General features: G+C 48.6%; 1 protein-coding gene across 20 annotated transcripts in view; it reads left to right on the top strand.

Annotated features, from left to right (window-relative positions):
* Cacna1c (calcium voltage-gated channel subunit alpha1 C) overlaps positions 1-16,674 on the top strand; it is a 659,151-nt gene that overhangs the window by 594,646 nt on the left and 47,831 nt on the right. For 8 of the 20 annotated variants that reach the window (XM_037204209.1, XM_037204215.1, XM_037204214.1 and 5 more), the window contains 3 exons: positions 8,724-8,807; positions 9,395-9,478; positions 16,581-16,613. In XM_037204209.1, the coding sequence (XP_037060104.1) occupies positions 8,724-8,807; positions 9,395-9,478; positions 16,581-16,613 (201 nt within the window). The remainder of the gene's footprint in view (positions 1-8,723; positions 8,808-9,394; positions 9,479-16,580; positions 16,614-16,674) is intronic. The other 12 variants (XM_037204217.1, XM_037204221.1, XM_028880523.2 and 9 more) reach the window with 6 other exon arrangements.

Consider the following 16,674-nt stretch of genomic DNA (forward strand, 5'->3'; position numbering starts at 1 on the left):
AATATTCTGTAATGTCTTTTTAATTCCCAAACATTCACACCTATACATAAAATGTCCGAAGGACTGAGTCTCTTAGCCATAATGTAAGTGGAAAAGGTTGCGTATGGTAAATGATTCAGTCCTCACCAAAGTTGAAGACAGCAGAAGAGCGAATATGGGACCTTAGAATAAAAACTGAAGTTGCCACAGGGCCAGTTTTATTCGTGTGCAGTGCCTACACGCGTGTCCCTCAGAAGTCCTGTGGCTGCGTCACTCTTAAGGCCCAGCTGTCCCACACAGCAGGATATTTGGTGTCCCTGTTCCCACCCACTAAATCCAAAAGGCTGGCTTTGGCTTCCAGGACCCAGTCTGTAGCTCTCCCCAGTTCCACAGTGCCCCCTGGAGGCCAATGCGTGGGACAAAGCAAGGTAGGACTTCTTAGGCCTCTCTTCACTGAATTTAGTTGAAATCTGTTCGCCCTAGCTGCTAAGAATCACAGTGTCTTTGGCTGTCAGTGGAACCCATGGACCCACAGACTCGCCACACATGTCACCTGAAGGAATGGAAACAGAAAAGTGGAGGAGGGAGGGAGGGAGGGAGGGCACTGCGTATGACATGCCACCACCCTTGCACTCCTCTGACCTCCTTAGGAGAGCCCAGGGACCTGTGGGTGGACAGTCAGCCCCTGCTTGCTTTTTAGCGGCTGATTGGTAAGCAGGCATTCCCCTGATTATTGTTTATTTATGGTGTACCCACGGACACCTGATGTGCACAGTGCCCAGCAGACAGGCACAAATGCGCTCCTCGGGAGGGGCCTCCTCGCCCCAGCTCTTGTACTCAGAGATTTGCATATTGTTGCAACATTGTGACAGGTTTCTTTCCTGCATGGTGCTTTTACCATGAATGATAAAAAAAATAATTATATGACTTACATAAAGCCTTAGTGTGGGAAGGGAAGTATTAGCTATTACATTTAATTATTTAATGTGGGAAAGTATTCACACTGTGTAAAAGCCCAGTGGGAAAGTACACTGTGGTTCCCTGTCTCTGATCCTGCCACTGGAAAAGAAACCAAACACATGAGGAGAGAGGGATTCCCAAGACCAGAAGGTGCTAAGGCATGAACTCAGCCCACACAACACAGTGGCCCTGACCGGGTGGCCACAGAACACCGGATCCTCACGGGCAGGAAGGGCCTTCTAGGATGCAGGAGGCACCAGGAAGAGACAGTAATGACAGCAACTGTGGGCACTGAGCACTTCCTCAGAGCCAGACCTGGGAGGTGCTTCCCATGCCTGACGTCGTATGAACCTCACACAGCCGCAGAGTCGTGTGCAGTTGTGATAGCCACGCCCCACGGGAGGAAGCCGGGCCACAGAGAGACTGGACAGCTTGCTCACAGCTCTCAGGACTCATCTCTGAGAGTGAGAGCGGCCCACCATTTCATTTGTGTATTATCACAAAGGTGGTGCAGGGGGCTGAATCCAATGACCTCTGTTGAATCATACCTGTGAAATCAGGCACCCATGGGGCCTGGGGTCAAGGGGTGATAGTAGGGGTGGGGGCTGAGGAAGGGTATGAAGAAGGAAGGAGCGTGTCCTGACTGGATTCCATCACACTGTTTAGAGAGTTGTAGCAGGACCAAGCTCTTCCCCTCTCAGATAGGGCAACCTGCCCTTCCCTTTCACACCACCCCCATTGCTTCCGGGTCCTCTTCTCCATGGACCGTAGGGCAGAGTGCACTTGAACCTGAAGGCGTTTGCAGTGCCTGGCTCCAGGGTTCCAGCCTCCGGCACCCTGCTCTGAAAAGAGTCTTTTGTATAAATCTGTTCATTTATTCGAATGTGAGTAGGGAGGAGCAGCTATGGGATCCCCCAGTCTACCCAGGCGCAACTAAGGAAGAACAAACTCCTGAGACCCCAAAAGGGGCTTAACCCATAGCCCCCAATTCTGTCTGCTTCGGGGAACAGACCACCAACTTTAGGGATTAGATTCAGGTCTATGGACTCCAGCCTTGCATATTTCTATGCTCCTAGTAGCCCTCATTGTGTGTTAATGAGATGAATGAATGAATGCTTTCAGTTTGTTCCAGGGGAACTCCAGAGCAGAAGGTGTCTATGAAAAGCACGCATTCCCAGGTCTATATTCCTCCATCCATCCTGAGAGTACCACTTCACTGTCCCAGTGAGGGCATCTTCAGGGCAAGGACCCAACCCTGGCCTGCTCTTGCCCATTGTCCTACAGTAAGCAGCTTTCTGTGGGAAGCCATCCAGAGCTTCTGAATTAGCAGACCACAGGATAGGCCTGACGGGAAAGCAGAAATCCTCGCCGCCTCTCAGGCTGTAGGCCATGAGCAGCTGTGTGCTCTGTTATGCCTTCTCCACTAGACGCCACTAATCTCCATGATTAGTTATATCTAAGTGGCACCCTAATGTAATACAATTTATATTATCTCTGCTTGGTGTCAGTTAACCATTGATTCCATGATATTCCATAATATCATCTCTTCACAGACATAATGAGGCTTTGCCACAGGCACTGCTGTTTCTGGCTGGATTCAGCACCTCTCCCCAATTCGACACCACGTCTTGACTCTACAACCCAGGACCCAGAAAAATCATTCCTTCTAGGAACTAGGTTCAGCCTTCCACTGTGCCTGTTGCCTCCAGACCAACTCACAACCTGCCCTGCTCAGCCTCAGGCCTCACATCTTCCTTCAGACATTTGCTCCCCAAGCCAGGAACCTCCACTCTCTTGGGACCCCACATCCTAGATTGGATGTAGGTCATCTTTTGTCCCTCTCGTTTTAGACCCTGCTCTGCAAGGAGGGTTTGGCCACTCCCTCTGGCTCATGTTGCCTGATGTTTCTCTTCCCTGTCAGAACTGCGTGGTCAGTCCAGAGTTCTGGCACCCATCTTCGGGTACTTCCCATCCAGCCCCACTCCCTCCCTCTTCCTCCTTCTTCTCTTCCTTTTTCCCTCTTTTCCTCCTTTCTTTTTTGCATTTTCCCTGTTCTCAGTATCCCTGTTCCCTGCCATCTATGTGTTCCATGTCTCCCCATCCTCCACAGTCTCCCCTTTTCCCACCCACCGTAAATGACCTTTTTTATCAACACTATCCCCATCTCTTGCTTTTCACATTATTTCTGATTCCTGACTGTGTCTGTCATCTCCATCCCATAGCATCAAGTTTTTGTTTGTTTGTGGTTTCTTTTTTTAACTTTTCACCTCTCTCTGTCAACAGTCTCACATCTAATCTCAGCTCAGATCCCCCCTGGCTCTCCTGTGCCTTAGTGGCCTGGGTGGTGGGGCACTCCTGGGCCAGTGCCCCTGGAGAGACTGAAACTGTATCAACTTACATATCAGGAACCAAGAAGGTCCTGGCTTCCTCTTTGCTTCTTTGCTTGGCTTTGCCAGAGCCACATAAGGTAGGTAGACAGGAAGGAACATAGAAGACCAAAAATAACAAATAATAGCCAGGACATCATTTTTACCTTAAAATTCCTAAGCACGAGTAACATAACACTGACATACCAATAAAAGTATGTACAGAGTTTTTGTGGCTTCTCATGTACACCACCTGTTGTGAAGTTTGTGTGCCTGACAGAGGAGGTTTCTGGTCTGGGCAGAGGAGAAACAGAATCCAGAATTCTGCAAAGGTGTGTACCTACAACCTCTCCTGCGATGATCTTACTCTCTGTGTCAGAGACAGAGGCCCACCTAACATAACAGCCCAGCACTCTTCCCATCCAGCCTTCTAGCCCAAGGAAGACCCATGTCTCCTATGGTTTGAATAGTTGCTTTTTAACAACTTAACAGTGAGCTATCTATATGAGCTATCTGTATAAAATTAAGCCCTAATAACCTGCATGCTGACACAGTGTCAACAGTGGCAGCCTGACTGCACTCAAGAGCATCTCAAGACTAGTGACCAGATGGTGAGCAGGAAGGGCCTTGACGAGCCCAGAACCTTCAGCTTCCTCCCTCCTCCTCCTCTGCATACTTTGCTTCTTGATGCCTGGTTTCAATTTTCCCTTTGCTCAGTCCCACAAGAAAGCTGAGTTTGTAGATGCTGCTTAACAATGCAGCAGGCAGGTTGACTCTAGCTAATGATGACCACAGCTAATGTGAATTGAGAGCTTCCTCCAGAGGGAAACAGGCACAGGAAGTTTAAGTGATTTGCTCACTCTTAATGCTATGGTTGGATCTTGACTGTTGAGATACAGTTGGACATTTAGAAGTAGAGGCCTAGTGGAAGGTAGGTCCTTGAAGGAGTGTCTTTGAAGTGTAGAGACCCTTCCTCTTTTCCTTTGCTTGACCAATGTCTTACTTAGGGTTCTATTGCTGTGAAGAGACACCATAACCATGGCAACTCTTACAAAGGAAAACATTTAATTGGGGTGGCTCACTTACAGTTCAGAGGGTCAGTCCATTATCATCATGGTGGGACATGGTGGCATGCAGGAAAACATGGTGCTGGAGAAGGAGCTGAGAGTCCTACATCTTGCAGGCAATGGGAAGTAATCTGAGTATCACACTGAGCAAAGCTTGAGCATATGAGACCTCAGAGTCTGCCTCCACAGTGACACACTTCCTTCAACAAGGTCATACCTACTCCAACAAAGCCACAACTCCCAATAGTGCCACTCTCTTTGGGGACCATTTTTTTTTTCAAACGTCCACAACCACCATCGATGAACAGACCTATTCTACCACTGTGAGCTGCCTCACCAGAGACCCAAAGCAGCAGAAACAATGCCATGAACTAAAACCATGAGCCAAAATCAACTTTCTCTCTTACCGATCCCCACATGTATTTTGTCATCATAATAGGGAACTCACACACACAGCTACCTAGCTAGTAAGTGGCAAAATAGGATTTAAACTTACTGTCTCCAGAGATCATACTGTTACTACCACTGCCTCTGTCAAAATGGTAGGTCTCCCATGACATTGCTGAACAGAGATATAGCTAATCCAAAAGAGAAGAAAATCCAGAATCCTTGTGCATATGAAATGTATGGCATGAAGCTTTTGTAAAAAGCTTAGACGACCTATTTATTTTTCCTTCCTGAAAATGATTTGCTGAAGCATATGTCGATTAGCTGTCCATTACTTAGCAGCATTGCCCAGTGGGAGGAGGTTAAGCAGCGATGATAATCAGACTCTGGCATTGGGGTCCATGCCAACCTTCCTTAGCTAGGCCAGAGGGGAGGCCCCTGTTTTGACTTCATCTTAAGAGGCCAGTAATTTGAAAGGGGAGGCTGCTCAGCATGTGGGATGTTGCAGGTAGCAAGAGAAGTCTTCTAGTTGTACAAGCGCCATCTTTTATGTATGCGCCACCTTCACTGGCTCTGAGGAGCTGGGCACTCAGAGGTTTGGTTTGCCACTTCTAAGAGAGCCAGCACAATGCCCTGATGCTCCAACTATAGGGAACCCGCTCACCAGAAAAAAAGATTGGTGGCAAGTATAAGCTGGCCCTAGTCAAATGGATTCTATAAAAGAGAAGGTCTGTGATTTCCCCCACCTTCCTCTCTGTTAGATCTCCAAGCCCCAATTACTCATGGGAAAATGAAAGGTGGGGGGAGTAGGTGCATGTGCATACATGTGTGTGCATACATGTGTGTGCATACATGTGTGCGCATATGAAAGAAAACACCTGACTCTCACATACCAGAGCCTACAGAAGAAACCTTCTTCCAGGCCCCTCATAGAAGGACTTGGCCAGGTGTCTCCCTTGGACAACCTATTTATTACCAAATTGGGAGGCGGGGCATGAGCTTTGTTTCTGGAACTGGTGTGGGGGCAAGTAGGAGGTCATGGTTCTTGAAATAGTGGGAAGAAGAAACCAACCAAGGGAGTGGAGACCTGGAAGCTGGGTCTGAAGACATCTTCAGGATCCCGCTGGGAGGACTAACAGGCCAAGGGACAGAGGGATGGGAAGGTGGGTCTTAGGTCGTGGTGAAGAGCTGTCTCTTAAAGGGATTCTCCACTCTTGGGGTTGCTCTGACCCCTCTGCATTCCAGCTGTGCATGTGTCTGCCAATACTGGGTCCGCCGGAGCCTTTGGCAACAAGGGAACAGTTGGTTTCTGTACCCAGTGGTTTTCTCAAGGGAATTTGCCAGAAGAGAGAGAAGCCAAGCCAAGGCCCCAGTAACACAGCCTGGGACAGGCAACCGGGAGGTGTGATTAATCCCAACAGGCCTAGCCAGCCAGTCCAGTGATGTGCAGCTATGGCTGGGGGGGGGGGTGACGATGGAGGGTCATTTCTTACTCTCTGCCCATAAAAAATAAATCCAAAAGGAGGGGTGAGCAGAGATGCACAGCTGGAGGCTGACAGAGTCCCTGTAAAGCGCAGCCCTTTCCCTGGTGCGTACTAGCAGATAACGGTGTGTGGATCATCGGCTTTTCCCCATGTAGCCCGCTCTTCACCTTCTTCCTTCTCCGCTCTTCTCCTTCAGAGGAATTGCAGACATGGCCAATCCACCCGTTTGTTTCAGGTCTTCGGTGGATGGAGAGACTCCAGCTCCACCGCCTCTCGAGAAACCCGAGACTCCCACCCTCCTCTCTCCTCCTGCTCCGTACCCCAATAACGTTTGCTTGCCACGTTTTCTAGGTTGGTGCTGGACATGCTACGGTGTCACTTTGGGCCCTGTTTCTCTCCCTTCTCTTCTCTGACTTCTCTTCCATATTCCTTCTGAAATAGCTCTATTCCCAAACAAACAACTCACACTTAGAGATAGACTCCAGCATGTCCCCAGATCCAGCTTTAAAGCACACACATATGTAGGATCCGTCTGAGAGATTCACTCCTGCCCTCCCTCCCCCAAACTAGTGTCCCCTTTCTACCCTGAGTGGTGTGTAAGAACCTAGGAGCGCACTGGTTGTTTCCTGCTTAGAGCATCAACTTAACTGGAAGAGAGAAGTTCCTGCCTGAGATATTCAGGGCGTTGCTCCAGGAGGCCAGCAAAAGAGCCCTGGCACAGACTGACCCTCATCTGACCTGTGACCCGAACAACCTCAGCCCCAGTCTGGCTGCCCAAAGCCTCCTGGGGCAGCATAGGTTTTCTTTGGGCAGAAATGCCTGGGAACGTAGAGTCCCCTTTCCCTGGGGCCTGACCTCCTCTTCTAAGAATAATAGCCTGAGGACAGCCTGTCTGGTAGTTTACTCTAGAAGGAGATGGCTGGGAAGCTAGGCAGTTTAGGGAACTGGACAAAGGGAGGAGGATGGGAGAAATCGGCTTGGCTCTTATGAGTAAAAAAAGTAAAAGAGCTGGCAGCCTTTGAGAGCAAGGAGCTGAGAACCTCCCTGAGCACTCTTCCTGCTTCCAAAGTCTCTTGCCAACCTCCAGATATCCATCTCCAGAGAGCTCCAGACACGGAAGCAGTGGCCCTGCAGCCTGCCCTGCCGAGCAAACACGGGCAGTGCTAATTGCCCCCATTGGAGATCATTGTCTGGGAAACAAAAGGAGCAAATGTCGTTTTTTATAAGAAAACAGGTCTCCTTGGTCCCAGGTTCTCTACATTCTGCCAAGGGGCACATGACCGTCCTGTTATTGGGGTCTCCTGGGCTGTGGCTCTGGGCTCTGTAGGGTCTTGGGACATGGCCCTTTAAGCTGGCACTCCTGCCACAGAGGCAGTAATCAAGACCTGAAAATGTTACTTGCTCTTTGGAAGGCGGCTGCCTACCCAGAAGTCCCCAGCCCTCTGGGCATTCTGGATTCCTGGCCACACAGCTGTCTGTGTACCTCAAAAAGTCTTCCATGGATGCCCATCTCTTCCCCCTTGTGAGTACATGGAAAATCAATGAAACCCTGTTTACAGGCAACAGTAGTAAAGTTGGGACCCTGGTCTTTCCCTTTTGAGCATTATGCCCCTCCACAAAGCTCTATTAGCTTTATTCCCTTTCTAGGAAGGCAATAGCTCCACCCATCAACCAATCCCACCTCCACCAACCTGGCCCAGGGAAGTCCTCTATAATGCCCATCACTTTGGGTAGCATTTTCATTTTACTGAGGCTTTATATCATGGAGCCTGGGATAGTACTTAAGAGATGCCCCTGAGGATACTGTCTAGAAAGGCCTCCTAGACCAGGAGACCTGTCTATCCATTAAGATTTTACAAGGCAAATTTAGCCTGGGAAGAAAGGGCATGTCCAGTGCAGGAAAGAGGAGAAACCCCATTCCATCTACACAGAGTCCAGCTTACTGTGGACACTCTTGGAGTGATTTGGTCCTTTGGTTGTCTCTGAACTTGCATTCCAGTCCTGTCAACCACAAGACATCAGCCACTGACTTGTCTCCCTCCAGATAGGTCCTTCTAGTAGAGGGAACTAGGGGGAATAGGTCCTTTCCTAATGCTGTGTGCTCTACACCATATATTAACTATATACTATAGGAAATGACACCCAGTGGAACACAGCCACACCCTGCACCGCTGTGTCTTCCTCACACTTGTCCCTATAGCCATGGCCACTTCTGCCCTGAGGAAGTAAAAGGGTCCTCTGCGGAGGCGGTAGAGAGAATGCGGATCACGTGACCCATGAAAGGCAGGACAGGAGGGCAGAACTGAATGCCTCTCTGCTGCTCCTAACCCAACCAGGCTCCTGGCCAGACGCTGATGTTTGACACCCCCAACAGCAACACTCAGATGCCTGGACAGTGATTCTAATGGTGATGTTGCTCTGTTCTTGTCTGTCTAATATTCCTTTTTAATCCCCATCCTGCCTGCCCCTCCCTCATGTAGGGTTACTTTAGTGATCCCTGGAATGTTTTTGACTTCCTCATCGTGATTGGGAGCATAATTGATGTCATTCTCAGTGAAACTAATGTGAGTATCGCTCTGCCCTCCCCAGGGACCCCAGTCCTTCCTTCCACCTCTTCTGCCTCTCCACTCCTCTTTCTCTCTCTTCTCACACTCTTTGTTTACCTCTTTTTATGTTTTTTTTAATTTCTGGTTTTACCCACCTCCAGTCATGCTTTTTATTGAACCTGCCGTCGTCTTATGGGGGAAAAAAAGCAGAAATCTGTTCTCCTTTTTTTCCCACTTGTCCTGGCTACGCTGGGCCCAAGGGCGCAGAGCTGAGCGGAGGGAGCAGGCTGCACGCTGGTTGGGCCAGCCCTGGCTGCCTTCCGGGTGGCGGCAGCGGCCCGCCCACCTCAGAACTAACCTAGCTTTTGTCAGGCCTCCCTCTCCATCCTGCGAAAACCAGGTTGCCCAGGTTTGAGCCGCCAGAACTGTAGAGTGGTAAGAGTATTTAATATACCCACGTAACCTCTTTCTTTTCTCATTTTTTTCTCTTCTCTCCTTTCTTTCATGCCTCTTTTTTTTTTCATTTCCCTCCCTTTGTTTTTTTTTTTCTCCTCTTTTGTTGGTTTGTCCCCTTCTCTCTTTCCTGGCTTTTCTGCCCCATGCAGCACTATTTCTGTGATGCATGGAATACATTTGATGCCTTGATTGTTGTGGGTAGCATTGTTGATATAGCAATCACCGAGGTACACGTAAGTACATGGTGTCTGTGACCCAGCTGACCCCGCCTGCTCTAACATCCATTTGTTTCTCCCTGCTTTATTTTTGTCTGTCATTTTTATTTTCTATGCCCCACCTCCTTATTTTTATTTCATTGTTTTAAATTTGTTTAAATTGGTTCCATTTTTTTTTTCTTATTGCTTTGTTTGGAGATTTCGTTTTAATTTTTTTTAATCTTTGGAACTGCACTAAGACTTCCTTTTATGTGTTGGTTGCCGCATCTTCTTCTTTCTCCCTTTATAATCAGCCTGGCATGACTCATGCTGTATAGGAGGGTGCAGCTATGTGAATTATGGAGTGAGAAAATGAAGGGTTCTTTACAAGTTCTGGGCAACCAATGGAGCTGGGACCCAAACCTTGCCTAACCCAAAATTTCACCTCCAGATAATGCCTCTCCTCCTGTTGGCTTTCCATCCCCATAACATCCTAAAGACATCCTCAGAGCAGAACACCCAGAGTTGAGGCTAGGAATTTGCCTGCATTGTCAGCCATGGCCTACCCTCTCCCAAAAACGACTTGTCTTCACATCAAACAAACTCTGTCTGCTTTGACTAAACATCAGTATCACATGCCCGGCACTTTGAGGGACAGAAGTACTGATGGTGTTTGGGATTTGCTTGTCCTCTCTCTCTAGAAACAGTAAAGAGCCTGGTGGCTGGGCAGTTTACTGAGCTTTCTGGATGGGTTTTGTCTTTCCATTGCCATGGAAACAGGGTCCATGTAAGAGCCTCATATCCATGAACTCATCATTGAGAGTGGACTGTGCACCTGCCTGCTCTCTCTCTCCCCTTGCCCTTCGTAACCTGCCCCTGGCTCCCTGGCCTCAGGCAGGCCCCACAGCCACGGCCTTGTTGCCCTCTCCTCCCCAGAGCTGCCTCCTTCTATACAGTTCTTGCACATGTCTTCTTGTTACCTGGCATGTTTGAGTAGCCTCTCTTTACCTATAAGCAAGTCTTCTTGCTGTTAGTCCTTCACACGTATTATTTAGTTTTTGTCATTATTTTTCCATAAGTAAGAGACTTGATAATGTTTGCATAAACCTTTGGTGCATTGAAACCATTGAATAACAGCACAGAGCACCTGATTCGGGACTTGGTCTTAGATGTTTGGAATTCTTTTTGCTATCCTCTACACATCCCACCACCTTCCATGCAGCCTGGCCCACTCCCCAGACATTGACCTAACGTGTTCTTTCACTGGTGTGATTCTCCTCGGTGTAGCCACTGGGTTTGGGAAGAAGGAGCTTCCATTCCCCATACATTCCTTCTTTTGTCTCCTTGCCTGTACCCTTGTTTATCCTATAGCTCCAACCTCAGTTGCCCCTCTGTCTCTGAGAACTTGAATTTGTCTTTGTCTCAGTGTGCGTGCGTGCGTGCGTGCGTGCGTGCGTGCGTGCGTGTGTGTGTGTGTGTGTGTGTGTGTATGTGCGCATATGCATATGCATGCCTGTAAACCCTTAGGCTTGACTGCTTCCAGTAAACCCTCAGATAATTAAAAACAAAATCAGTCTTCTGCAACTGCCGCTAACTTCCTTTCTGCGTAGACTCCCAGCATGCAGTCTGTGCACCCTGAGTTATATTCCTGTTGTTATCTAAGTCTCAGGCTCTGCTTAGCGCAGATGACATGCACTGTGCTGCCCTGAGGTCCTGCAGGGAGAGGAGCAAAAAGGAAGACTGAGGCACGGGCTCCGCCAGCCTTATGTAGATAGTAGTGCAGACTGGTACAGGAATCAGTGCAGAGCTCTGCAGTAGGGAAACACAAGGAAGGGCAGGAATCAGTGCAGAGCTCTGCAGCAGGAAACACAAGGAAGGGCAGGAATCAGTGCAGAGCTCTGCAGCAGGAAACACAAGGAAGGGCAGGAATCAGTGCAGAGCTCTGCAGCAGGAAACACAAGGAAGGGCAGGAATCGGTGCAGAGCTCTGCAGCAGGAAAACACAAGGAAGGACAGGAATCAGTGCAGAGCTCTGCAGCAGGAAAACAAGGAAGGACAGGAATCAGTGCAGAGCTCTGCAGCAGGGAAACACAAGGAAGGACGGGGATCAGTGCAGAGCTCTGCAGCAGGAATACACAAGGAAGGGCAGGAATCAGTGCAGAGCTCTGCAGCAGGAAAACACAAGGAAGGACAGCCGACTGCCTCCCATGATGGCAGAAGACCCATTGCAGCCCCTGGAGTTCCTCTTGGTTCTTGTACTGCAGGCAAAAGCCATAGCTCTCATTCTGCCGTAACATCGCTACTTCCGTTTTCAATGAAAACAAAGACAAAGCAAATATACAGTGCCCTATATAAAATCCGTGTGTATAGACGTTTGCTCATGTAACAGCACCTATTTAAAAGCCCTGTGTCAACTGCAAAGCTCTATGAAGTAAGATCTACAGCATCCAAGCAAGTCACATCAAAACCCCTGCCTCTGACTAGACCTTCCCCTTGGTATGCCCATAACTTAGAGCCCACACACACCAGTAGTGCCTCTTTGTCCAGCTGTTGTTAATGTGACTCATGGAGGTGACCAGCAGATGCAGCCATCAGAGAAAGTACAGGCCATCAGCAGCCACATGACCAGAGCTGTTTCCCAGTACCACGCTAAGCCCCTACCCTGCCTTGTAAGGCGGTCTTAGAGCCATGCCTCGGCCTATTCCCTGGTGCATCACCCTGTCTGAATCTGCCCTCGTCTTCCTTTGTGAACCCAGTCAAAGTGTGACATTACTCCACTCTGGTGGAGCCTTGAGTCTTCTCCAGTCCTGGTTTATGAAATCACACCTTCTAGAAGTGTTCCATGATTGTCCATGGAAGTTCTGATAGCATCCCCCTGCCCTCCCAGAGTGCTCCCTGATATCCCAAATGGGAATCAGTTTGAGGATGTGGCCAACAGCATTTCTGCGCACTTTTTCGTGATGCCTCGGAAAGGGTTTTAAACTATATCAAGTGCTAGAAGACCTCATTTCTTACATTATGGGTGTGGAGAACCATTTTCAAATTGTACATTAGGAAGCCATGATTATGTTTCCAGCCTAGGCCCCAGGAACCAGGTGCCTTAGAGCAATTAGTCCAGGTCCCTAGGCCTCGATTAATTTTAAATGTGGTGGGAGTTGGATGGGGAGGGCTGAGAGTCTCTTGTAGCTCCTGGCCTCTGTAATTCCAGTATGGTGAGATAAGAGTTCCTTGTTGCTTTCTTAGGGTTCCCAGATCCTCAGTGTCCCCAGCTCTGTCTGGACTCTGGTGTGGCTCGTGTGAGGACTATGCAGAGACAGGGACAAGACCACCCCCAGGGAGAGCAGCAGGCACTGGAATAGTATCAGGGGAAGAACACCAACCCTCGGAGGATTCTAGGCAAGTTAAGGGGAAGCAATCCAGAAGTTACTAGATACGATATATTGGACCACAGAAATGACCAGAGCAAGAAAATAAACTAAGGATTGATGTCATTTGCTGTGATCTTGGCTGGTTAGGAGGAAACGGAAAAAGGGACAACGTGAGATCTAGTCCTTGACATGTCAGTCATCAGGACCACTACAAGACTCATGATTGAATCAAGACCTCAGGGAGCCCCTGCACATGTGAAATCTAGGCACAGACAAGGCAAGCAATCTGTCCAAAGTCTTAGAGCTAACTAGTGACAAGTCTATGATTCAAGCCATTCCTATCAATCAACTCTTACACTCCCACAGAGCTGCGGCCACGGATTGAGATGGCATCAGCATAGCATCACTGAAAGTAGGGATTGGTGGCTTCTGCCATTCATGGGCCTTGGTACTCTCTGCATCTGACCTATACAGACCTGCTTACCAGCTTCCCTGTGCCGATGCTCAGCCAAAGGATGCTGGATACTCCTGGAATGCTCACATGGAGCATAATGTGGGGACTTCACAGGGGGCAGAAGCAGGAGAGAGACTCTAGGGAGAGCAGGCATGGCGATGGAATGCACATCATATCCATTGGCCAAATCAACAGGAACAAGAGATGAAGAAAGCGAACAGGAGGAGAAGGACACGGGTCATGGTCAGTTTCAGGAAAAGATAGGTTATGGTGCCAGCTCCAGGTCTCCCTCACTGCCCTCCCTGGTGCTGCCTTTCGCCCTCAGCATCTTCCCACCACAGACCCACAGGCACAACTTCCAGTTATCAGTTGTTCCTTACTGGATCCCCGAGAATGAAGCCTGTCAGCTCCTTCCCTGGCTCCAGTTCCTTACAATGGAGAAAAGGCTGGACATGGAGACCGCTGCCTGCTATGTGTCCACCCCTACAGATATGAGGAACTCAAAAAGTACCAACAAGACAGACATGATCATAGGCTTAAAGTGCTTAGCTTGGGGCATCACAGATCCAATGTCAATGATTCCAGGCCCCCTATACAGCACAGCAGGGTTTTTTCACTTGCAGCTAGGAAGGTACTGAAGACCTGGATGATCACATGAGGTTGTCTAGGGATCACCATCTGGCCTGCTTAGGCTTCTTCCCATACAGAACTTACTCCATGATTGTGTCCTGACTCTGTTGTGAATGGTTGTTTCTGAGACCATGTGAGCACAGTGTGTGTGGGATGCTAGGGAGACACTATTCCAGACAAACAAAAGCTTTCTGGGTAGTATGGCCTTAAGGCTCAAGAAAAAGTAGCCCCAGAGTTCCTCAGATTTTTTTTTCAAAGTTTTCGTTACCTGGGCTGGGGAGCCTAAGACAGAGATCTCAGAGAGCCCTCATCCCCAAGCTGCTCTGAAATCTTGACTCCTGCTCTAAAGACTTGACCTAAGGACTATCAAGCTGGGGCATGATATTAAATATTATGATCAATCCACGTGAGTCTATTAAATGGGTAACAGAAATTATTAACATATAAATTGAGGAAATACACTCACAATTACAGAACGGAGTAGACAGCAGAAGTAATCCTCTGATATGACCGGGAGCTAATCCACCTCACAAGCAGGAGCAGGGAGCAGGGAGGCGCATGTGACCCTTCTCCAACCCCTTATAAGAGGTCACGTCCACTGGCAGGAAGTACTGCCTCCTTTGGGCCATATAGTCCAGGGTCATGGGCAGAGCAAATACCACTACAATTAAAACACTAAAATACCAGAGAAGTCATCAGACCTAAGCCTAAATCTTGAAGTAAAATGTAACTTAAGTAGATGATATCTTAACCCAGGTAACAAAAGGTCAAGTAAAATAACATCAGGAGAGAAGGTGGTCATGGGGAATGAATCTTTAAAACCCTCCAGTGAGGGATCCCCAGTGTTCAAGTGGTGAAATAAACTATTTTATTTGTTTGTAATGGCTAGAGGCTGCAGCTGGTGAATTTTCTGAATTGCCTCAATTTTGGTCTTACTTAGGATGAGATTGGTCCAGAAGTCCTTTAAGGGCTGACCCAAGGTCCTTGAAAGTGATGGGTAGCTGTGATGGCATTAGGGTGTTCCTCAGAGCAAAGCAGCAACCCAGAACAAGCTCACTTCAGAGCCCCTGACATGTCTACAGAGCAGATCGCCTCCGTGTGGCTCTCCCATTCCACTGTTGAATCACCAGAGACATGGAACTCTTTTATCTAGCAATCCATGGGGAAAGCCCTGGACCAACCAGGGGTGGGGGTGGAGCAACAAGATACACCAGGAGACATAGGCTTGACCATCATGGCATCTGCCTCATGCTGGTAGAAGAGGGACTTGGGTGCTTAGACAAGAAATGTCCTCTCTCTCTCTCTCTCTCTCTCTCTCTCTCTCTCTCTCTCTCTCTCTCTCTCTCTCTCTCTCTGTGTGTGTGTGTGTGTGTGTGTGTGTGTGTGTGTTTGTGTGTGTGTGTGTGTGTGTGTGAGTGTATGTCTGTTCATCTGTTTCTGTGTTTCCTATCAACCCAGTAGACAAATCCTGCTGACCCATATCCTATGGACATGTAGACTGGCCAGGCAGCTGCCAATCCACACAGACACAGAATGTGTTCTGTAAATGACGAGAGAAAACCCTTCCATCCTCCTCCCCCACTCACTCTCTCTACCATCCCCCAAACCATCAAAACCAACTCCATGGGAAATTTTTTTTTAATTAATTGCTGAGAACTATGTTACCAAGAAGTGATTTTCAGACTTCAAGAAAATATCTAATTATGAACAGTCCTTTCCTTCAAACCTCGCATTACATGTTTCATTGTTTGCACCTTCAAAACAAACACGGGGCAACATCTGAAAGTAGACAGCGAAGGCCGAGGCTCTTCACCAACGGTGAGGTCAGTTAGGGATGAGTGATGTATGCTATAGCCCAGTGCTGGGGTATTTCCCCAGGACAATTACTGGGGAACTGGGAGAGGAAGGGCCTTGAGTTGCTCCTATGAGCACCTGCCCCCAACAGGTTCAGCAATCTAGCCCCAGAAAACAACTTCTTGGGGCACTATTGATGAAATCCCAAATTGTGTACAAGGACTTCGGGATTAAAAAGTTCAACCTACCCCTGTGTCAGTGGCCAAGGGCCCCCACGTCGCTAGTCGGAACTGAGCTCTAAGCATGGCCGTGCCCAGCCTGAGCCTTATCTTGTAGAGAAAACTCCTTCTGGAGAAGTTTGAGAGCTACCCTCCTTAGCTCTTCTTCAGTCATAATTAGAGTCACCCTGGAGCTCTTTTGCTTAACTGTGTGTATGTGGATACTGACGGGCACACGTGAACCAGGGTTTGTCCTTTGGCCAGCCCTTACTTCATAGAGAAGGCTAGAGTGTAGAAAGTGAAAGTCCCAAAAGGTTAGCTTGAAACGGACTAACTGAAAACAAAAAATAAACAAAAACCGAGCCCCACCCCCAGATCTGGAAGGCCTCGCTTCCTCCTCTGTACTGGGGCTGAGTTTTTTCACTCATATCCAGAGGTGGTCACTGAACAGAACAGGAGAATCTCACGGGTCCTTGTTGACCACGGGGCCTACTGACACGCAGCCTGTGTTCTCGCTGGCGCCCCTCACGCCGCCAGGCCCACGCTTGTGTATTTCTTTCACTGTTTCCTTATGCCCTCTCCTACCACTGTGTTGTTCCTCTGTTAGCCAAGACCTAGAATGCCAGGCTCTTCGTTGGAGACTCATTACAGCTTATCTCTGTCTGCCTTTCTTTAAAGCCAGCTGAACATACCCAATGCTCTCCCTCTATGGTAAGAACAACCCTCCAGACCACGTTCCCAGCTTCTGTGGCCCCCCTCTAGCCACCACCTC

Source organism: Peromyscus leucopus, chromosome 3 (genome assembly GCF_004664715.2).
Source record: "Peromyscus leucopus breed LL Stock chromosome 3, UCI_PerLeu_2.1, whole genome shotgun sequence".
Lineage (NCBI taxonomy): Eukaryota > Metazoa > Chordata > Mammalia > Rodentia > Cricetidae > Peromyscus > Peromyscus leucopus.